Source organism: Ctenocephalides felis, unplaced genomic scaffold, assembly GCF_003426905.1.
Source record: "Ctenocephalides felis isolate EL2017-DRISC unplaced genomic scaffold, ASM342690v1 CF-g0.4_SCAFFOLD_01170, whole genome shotgun sequence".
NCBI classification, from domain to species: Eukaryota; Metazoa; Arthropoda; class Insecta; order Siphonaptera; family Pulicidae; genus Ctenocephalides; species Ctenocephalides felis.
In genome coordinates this window covers 78477344-78486699 of record NW_020537324.1, presented here as the reverse complement: position 1 = coordinate 78486699, position 9356 = coordinate 78477344, and the positions used below count along the sequence as shown (strand labels likewise).

At 26.2% G+C, this 9356-nt stretch overlaps 1 protein-coding gene across 1 annotated transcript in view; it reads left to right on the top strand.

Annotated features, from left to right (window-relative positions):
- The first annotated feature begins 6675 nt into the window (after nucleotides 1-6675).
- LOC113366326 (protein AF-10-like) overlaps nucleotides 6676-9356 on the top strand; it is a 30066-nt gene continuing 27385 nt past the window's right edge. Inside the window, exon 1 of the mRNA XM_026607916.1 lies at nucleotides 6676-7359. Within this exon, the coding sequence (XP_026463701.1) occupies nucleotides 7251-7359 (109 nt within the window). The 5' untranslated portion in view covers nucleotides 6676-7250. The remainder of the gene's footprint in view (nucleotides 7360-9356) is intronic.

Sequence of the window (9356 nt, the reverse complement as noted above, 5' to 3'; positions counted from 1 at the left end):
AGAAAATATACATACAATGTGATAAAAATTATAACAACTCACATGGGTGTTATTCATTATATTTCCTATCTATTTTATGATTTTTATACAAAACTTATTTGAAACATAACCACCATATCCATGTGCACAAATGTCAAGAAAATAATTAAAAGTTAAGGAAATTTGTCTATAAAAGGTAATGATATACATGTGGTTCTATTTATCATATTACTAAACACTTTGTACATGATTTTAGGTTCAAAATTTTCTGAAACATAACCAAAATATTTGTCAGAGTTAAAGAAATCTCCCACAACTACAATGAATGACTTTGCACTAATGAAAGGGATATCAAAAGTTCTTTTATTCTATTTTGTGTATTTGTCAACAATGTGAATGCTATTCATAAAAGCCTTTTTATGGAATAAAAATGTGCTAAAAAACTTCAAGTGATGATGCAACATTTTGTTGAGTTTATAAATGTACCATAAAACTTTGCTTATGATTTTTATACAAAACTTATTTGAAACATAACCACCATACCCATGTGTACAAATGTCAAGGAATGTATAATAAGTTATGGAAATTTGTCTCTCAAAGGTAATGATATACATGTGGTGCTATTTATTATATTACTAAACACTTTGTACATGATTTAGGTGCAAAATTTTGCAAAAATAGGTTAAGGACATAACCAATATATTTGTCAGAGTTAAAGAAATCTCCCACAACAAAATGAATGACCTTTATCAGATTTTTCACTAATAAAAGGAATATGAAAAGTTCTATTATTCTATACAAATTTGGGCATTTGTCAACAATGTAATAGTATTCATAAAAGCTCTTTCATGGAACAAAAATGTGTGCAAAATAAGATACGGGTAATGTATGTATGATTTACAAAATGTGTTACAAACAATGTATGTTTTACTCATAATTTAAATTAAGAATTCTTGTAATTGCTGATATAATTATTTACAAGATTTACAAGCATTTACAAGAATTCTGTGTAAATGGAAGAAACTAAACAAAAACCATTTGAAAGTTTCAGCAGAATCTCTACAAATCATTAGGAGACTTTATTTGAATCATTAGGACTTAAAGTTACATCAAGGATTTTTAGCTATTTACACTAAATAAAATTGTTTCAAAAGTTCTATATAGTATTACAAATTGATGGTTTTGTTAACAAAGTGAATGAGATTAATTAAAGTTTTTAGACATTTTACTCTAAAAATTGGCATGATGTCTACAAAATAAAACACAGGATTTTTTAACAATAACAAAAGCTATTCATAAACATTTTAATAGAAGATAAGATATTTTTAACATAGAAAGTTTCAGTACAAGATATCTTTAATCATGGATCAATATATCAAGTACATGTATTTTATATAATAATACATGTATTTTATAAAATGTATTACATTTATATGAATTTTGTGCAAATTTCATGTGATGGAGCCTGCAAAAATTCATAAAATTAAGCAGAAGCTCTACAAATTATTGAATGAGATTAATTAAAGTTTTCAGACATTTTACACTGAAAATTAGCATAATATCTACAAAATAAAATACTGGATTTTTTAACAATAACAAAAGCTATTCATAAACATTTTAATAGAAGATGAGATATTTTTAACATAGAAAGTTTCAGTACAAGATGTCTTTAATCATGGATCATTATATCAAGTACATGTATTTTATATAAAATTGATAAAATGTATTACATTTATATGAATTTTGTGCAAATTTCATGTGATGGAGCCTGCAAAAATTCATAAGATTAAGCAGAAGCTCTACAAATTATTGAATGAGATTAATTAAAGTTTTTAGACATTTTACTCTAAAAATTGGCATGATGTCTACAAAATAAAACACAGGATTTTTTAACAATAACAAAAGCTATTCATAAACATTTTAATAGAAGATAAGATATTTTTAACATAGAAAGTTTTAGTACAAGATATCTTTAATCATGGATCATTATATCAAGTACATGTATTTTATATAAAATTGATAAAATGTATTACATTTATATGAATTTTGTGCAAATTTCATGTGATGGAGCCTGCAAAAATTCATAAGATTAAGCAGAAGCTCTACAAATTATTGAATGAGATTAATCAAAGTTTTTAGATGTTTTACACTGAAAATTAGCATAATATCTACAAAATAAAATACTGGATTTTTTTAGTAATAACAAAGCTATTCATAAACATTTTAATAGAAGATGAGATATTTTTAACATAAAAAGTTTCAGTACAAGATATCTTTAATCATGGATCATTATATCAAGTACATGTATTTTATATAAAATTGATAAAATGTATTACATTTATATGAATTTTGTGCAAATTTCATGTGATGGAGCCTGCAAAAATTCATAAGATTAAGCAGAAGCTCTACAAATTATTGAATGAGATTAATTAAAGTTTTTAGACATTTTACTCTAAAAATTGGCATGATGTCTACAAAATAAAACACAGGATTTTTTAACAATAACAAAAGCTATTCATAAACATTTTAATAGAAGATAAGATATTTTTAACATAGAAAGTTTTAGTACAAGATATCTTTAATCATGGATCATTATATCAAGTACATGTATTTTATATAAAATTGATAAAATGTATTACATTTATATGAATTTTGTGCAAATTTCATGTGATGGAGCCTGCAAAAATTCATAAGATTAAGCAGAAGCTCTACAAATTATTGAATGAGATTAATCAAAGTTTTTAGATGTTTTACACTGAAAATTAGCATAATATCTACAAAATAAAATACTGGATTTTTTTAGTAATAACAAAGCTATTCATAAACATTTCAAAAGAACCTAAGATATCTTTAACATAGAAAGTTTCAGTAGTATTTACATTTAAAGTAATATATTCACATAATTGATAAATCCATCAATATGTATAGAAAATTAGAACTCTTGATATGCTTTTATTTAGTGTAAATTTGGCTAAAAATTCTTGATGATAACTTGATATCTTTCACATGGTGAAATGTATGAGTAATTATAAATTTAATAAAATGTTTCAGCAAAATTTTTACATATTTTTGTGAGAGACTTAAGAATTTTTACACTAAAAAGTACATTATTATCCCATAAAAGGGTTTTTATGGATAGCATTCACATTAGTATTGTAAAATAGAACTTTTGATATGAGTTTGTATAAATTTATATTTAATATTAATTTATATGATGTAATTTTCTGTATATCTGCATTTGTATTCGCAGTGTAATTTAAATCTAATGGAAGAAACTAAACAAAAATCATTTGAAAGTTTTAGCAGAATTTTTACAAATCATTAGGGACTTGAAGGATTTTTAGACATTTTACACTAAATGAAGGCAATTTAAAGAGTATGATCTCTACATAACAAATTACAAGATTTTTCAACAATTGAAAAGCCATTCATAAACATTTCAATTGTAGATGAGATATCTTTAAAATAGAAATTCGTTTTAGCAAAAGTTTTACATATTTTTGTGAGAGACTTAAGAATTTTTACACTAAAAAGTACATTATTATCCCCTAAAAGGGTTTTTATGGATAGCATTCACATTAGTATTGAAAAATAGAACTTTTGATATGAGTTTTTATAAATTTATATTTAATATTAATTTATATGATGTAATTTTCTGTATATCTGCATTTGTATTCGCAGTGTAATTTAAATCTAATGGAAGAAACTAAACAAAAATCATTTGAAAGTTTTAGCAGAATTTTTACAAATCATTAGGGACTTGAAGGATTTTTAGACATTTTACACTAAATGAAGGCAATTTAAAGAGTATGATCTCTACATAACAAATTACAAGGTTTTTCAACAATTGAAAAGCCATTCATAAACATTTCAATTGTAGATGAGATATCTTTAAAATAGAAATTCAAGTTTCAATAGAAGATATCTTTAACATTAAGAAATATATCAGGTACTTGTACTATTTATAATATTAGCAAAATGTTTTAGTATTATATGATGTTTACTGTAAATTATTTAAGTATAATTTATTTATTTATTTCTTTTTATTTATTCATTTATATACATTTGTATCAGCAGTTTCAAGAATTTTGAGCTGGAGACTTTCTACAAATTTCTACATATTATTGGTTGAGACTTAAGTTAATTATTCACAACAAAAGAAAGATTTATTTAGCCTTTTTGGATTAAATTAAGGCTCTTCAAGAGTTTTATTTATGCTACTAGTATGTATTTACAAAGCAATTTATGATGGATATTTTTATAATTTAAGGACTATTCATAAAAAAGTTGAATAAAAATGTGGTTATTTCAATACAATAAGATATCTTTAACATTTAAAAATATATCAGGTACATGTATTATTTATAATATTAACAAAATGTTTTATTATTATATAATATGTTTTTTACTATAAATTACTTAAGTATAATTTCTATCAGCAGTTTTAAGAATTTTGAGCTGGAGACTTTGAAATATCAAGCAAAATTTCTACAAATCATTGGTTGAGACAAAAATAAGATTTTTTAGCCTTTTTGGATTAAATAAAGGCTTTTCGAGAGTTCTATTTATTTTACAAGTGTTTATACAAAGCAATCTAATAGATATTTCTATGATATCATAGAAATCACATATGCGAGGACTATTCATAAAAAAAGTTGAATAAAAATATGTTATTTTAATATAAAATATCTTTAGCATGGAAAAATATATCAGGTACATGTATTATTTATAAAATTAACAAAAAATTTTACTATCATATAATGTTATTTTCTATATATATGAAGTTACAAGAATTTTATGTAATTTAAATCTAATTAAGTGTTATTTTTTTAATATTTTGCAGAATTTCTACAAATTATTCAAAATAACATAAGAATTTTTAGCAAATTCTACACTAAATGAGGCTTTTTAAAAATTCTAATATTTTCAGAATATTTACAAAATAATGGAATGGATTTTTTATAAAAAGCTTAATAAAAATGGGATGTTTTAATACAAGATATATCTTACGCATGGAAAACTGAATAAGGTGTATGTATTATTTATAAAATTAACTAAATGTTATACAATCATATGATGATTTTGATTATATATCTTGTGTAATTTATATCTGTAGATTTTCAATATTTTCAGTTCATTTAAATACACTAAAAATAAACAGAGATGTTATTGCAGAAATAAATTACTTTACATTTAAATAATTAATAATATTTTATCTAATTTAGGTTTACATTCAACTTAAATTAAATTAAACAATATATATAACATTTAAATAAATTTATCTAGAATCAAACCTAGTGGTAGATTTACGTGCTACAGTTGGTGGCGCCTCTATGAATTGCAGACACTATTAAAATTGAGATAACGTTACTCGTTTATCTAGAACACCTATTCAGGTATACAGGTATATCATGTACAAATGTAATCAAATTTATTATTAAATGGATTATTTATTAATATCGGAAAGCTTATACAACTTGCCTTAAGGCAAATAGGGTAAGTTATTGTAATGGGCCGAAAATCGAAATTGAAAATTTTTGCATTTCTCGACGTTTTGAAGGTTTCTGAACATTTTTAAAGGGCATACCTCAGAAAAAATGGATATGTGTGTGTGTGTGTGGATACAAATTTCCAGTCACGTTTTCGGGCGCACGGATCAACCGATTTGAATGGTTCAAAAAACATTCGATTCCTATCGATAGGGAAAAGAGCTGATTAGTTTTTGGAAAAGGCAGGTCCAGCAGTTTCGGAGATACGGAGCAAAGAGTGCAGAAAATAGAAATCGAGTTTTTGAGAGGACGGAGTATCGGATTTGAATGATCTAAAGAACATTCACTTTGTAATGGTTGGGAGAAGTGATTGTTAGTTTTTGGCAATGGCAGGCTCAGCCATTTCGAAGATACAGAGCTAAGTGTGCAAAAAATGGTGGTTTTTAAAAGAACTAAGCGTCCAATTTAAATGATTCAAAGAACTTTCAGCTTGTTTTAACAAAATAATTAATTTTGGAAAAAAAAATTTGATTTTTCTTTTTTTTTTTAGTTTTTTTGTATATCGAAAATAATTCAGATTTTATTTTTAATTTTGACTAAATTTCTAATATACTTTAAAGACATAATTTGAACTTTGCAATTCAGTTTATATAAATCTAAATATTAGACAATGTTACAATATTTATAATAATCTATTTGAAAACATTCAGTATTCTTTGAACATTTCGTTACGGTACGGGAAGTTCCAGCAATTTGCCTCAATTGTCTCAAGACAGAATTCCACTTACAGCTAGTTTTTTTTTCTTTGCTTTGATTTTCAGTATTGTCATTTCTAACTTATAATTTATGATGTAATGATAATAAAAATAAACACAAATTAAATTAAAATTTACCTCATAAAAATTGTTTATTGAGTAGGTTTTGTTCTCTACTTAGCCTAGACGCGAACCTCTCAATTACCTCACCACGTAAACACTCTCATCAGGCAACACTCGTCAAAACAGAAAACAAACGAATGAACAAATCACAAAATGGCGTCCGGGAAATTCAACATTCGTGCGTTTGGCAGTGTTATGTATTGATTTGCGTTTTGTTTACAAATATGACAAGCCAACGAGGATAATAAATGGATATCTTAGATTCGTTCATTAATAACGAAACAGCAGTTGTCGTCGGATAGGAATTAAACGATTATAAATAAAAGATTTGTTTAGATACCACAAACGTATATTTATGTTTTGGTTTTTGTTTACTAGAAAGATAATTGTACAATTTAATTGTATATTGGTTGTATATAGTTTTAATTAATCTATATAGCGTATTTAGTTGCAAGAAGTTGACGTTGAAGAAATGATGTGGTTGTTTGTGCAATTGTTTTGATGTCATCATCAAATGTGTTTGGATAACCCCAAAATGTACTATTAAACCACAAACCAACAATCCACTTCAAACCACACAAAATCTAACACAACATATAACTAAAAACCCACAAAAACAAACTTCAAAACATAACCTCAAACTTGCTTGTTGGTACACAAACAACATGCCCCACATCACCTCCAATCCCACAATGTGCTAAACCATCCACGACAACATGTGACACAAGACTTGTCAGTCTTCGATCCTCTCGATCCTCTTGATCCTCTGGATCCTCTTGATCTCCTTGATCTTGTCAATTCCCCGATACAAAGTTTACACCCAGTGTGTGTTTAGTTTTTTTCGAATCAAGAGGGAACACTATAACAGTGGAATGGTGTCTTTTCCAACGCTAAGTGGAACAGCATGAAGGAGATGGTAGGCGGGTGCTGTGTTTGTTCTGATGAGAGGGGGTGGACAGAGAATCCACTAGTTTACTGCGATGGACAAGGGTGTACTGTTGCCGTACATCAAGGTAATAAGGGATAATGGATATATATATATATATATATATATATATATATATATATATAATTTATTAAAATTCAATTTGTGTCACATAAATATAATCATAAAAATTTATTTACAGAATAATATACATAGACTGTTAGGTAAATAATTTTTGCAGTGAAAGTATTTCACCTTGATTTATGAAAATATGACAAAATTATTGTTTTGTGTATTGTGGTCATGAACATTGATGTTATTTCTTTTGTCCGTTAACAAATATAAATGTTTGTAATGGGTAAAATTATAGGTGTCCAAAGATCACAAAAGGTGTCTGTGTCAAAAATGTCTCTGTGTCAATGAGAGCTAGGTCCAAATTGAATTAACTTGTTTAATTAATAAAAAATATATCTACAATCAAATCTTAGTACCAAATATATAAAATTATATCTAAAAACGAGTCTTAGTACCAGAATAAGTAAATATGTACCAGAATGTTATATAGTGTAAGTACTACACTCATATCGTCAACAATGTCTCTGTGTCATTGAGAGCTAGGTCTAAATTGAAATAACTCGTTTAAATAAATAAATATACATCTAGATCCAAGTTTAAGGCGTTACAAAATAGCTGAAGACCACAAAGCAATTTTATTTACTGTAAAAATCCAAAAATCTCACCGATTGAAACAAGAATGTAGCTATATCATTAAAAGCTAAGTCTGGATAGAGTTAAATTATTTAATTAATTAAAGATATGCTCAAAAACCTTGTCTCAGCGCTTATTAACACAATGAAGATCATAAAGGATATTCAATTATTATAAAAAAAGTATTTAATAAGCAACATAAATAGTGCTTTACTCATATTGTCGTACAAAAATGTTTGTCATTGAGAGCTAGGTCTAAATTGAATTAACTTGTTTAATTAATTAAAAATATATCTACAATCAAGTCTTAGTTGCAGAATATATAAAATAGATCTAAAAACGAGTCATAGTACAAGAATATATAAATATGTACCAGAATGTTATATAGTGTAAGTACTACACTCATATCGTCAACAATGTCTCTGTGTCATTGAGAGCTAGGTTCATATTGAATTAACTTGTTTAATTAATTAAAAGTATATCTACAATCAAGTTTTAGTACTAGTTAAGAATAGAGGCGTCCAAAGATCACGAGGTCCTTCAAATACTCTCTATGTCTTCTTTTGTGCATAGTTGACCTTATATTTGTTTATCATACTGTACGATGAAACGCTTTGTAGGGTATTGAAGCAGGTCTCAATCCTGATTTTTTATTGTATTGATACTTATAATCCCATAGATGCCTTTCGAAAGCTTTGTGCCCAGAAATGGGTTAAATCAGCAAACCTTATCATAGACCTTATAATATGTATTTACAAGGTCTATTCCATCATAAAGCCTTAATGTTTTTCTTCATCATCTTGTTGCTTAGCATATCTTTTTATGAAATTATTTTTATTTAACATTTTTAACAATTAACATTAACAATTTTTATAGTTAATTTGATTACCACTGAATGATGGCTAAGATGCTAGCCAAAACGTATGGATTTTAAATAAATAAATTTAAAAAAAAAACTCCCATACTAGTTTTATTGATGTTACGCCCGAATTTTAAACTCAAATTAAACATGTACGTGTATATATATATATATATATATATATATATATATATATAATTATGATTTAATCTGAAAGAAAAGAATCAGGACCTAAAAATTTATTAGTAGTCTTATATATAAAATTCCTTCGTTTTTTATATATAAGTATATCTTATATATAAAATTCCTTTGTACGGGTCGATTCCTTTTGATGGGAAGATGTGCTGATTAGTTTTTGGCAAAGGCAGGACCAGCCGTTTCGGAAATACGGGGCAAAAAGTGCCAAAAATAGTGATTCAATTTTTGAGAGAACGGAACATCCGATTTGAATGATTCAAAAAACATTTTACTTTTATTGACGGAATGAAGAATTGATTCAATTTTTGGGAAGGTAGGTC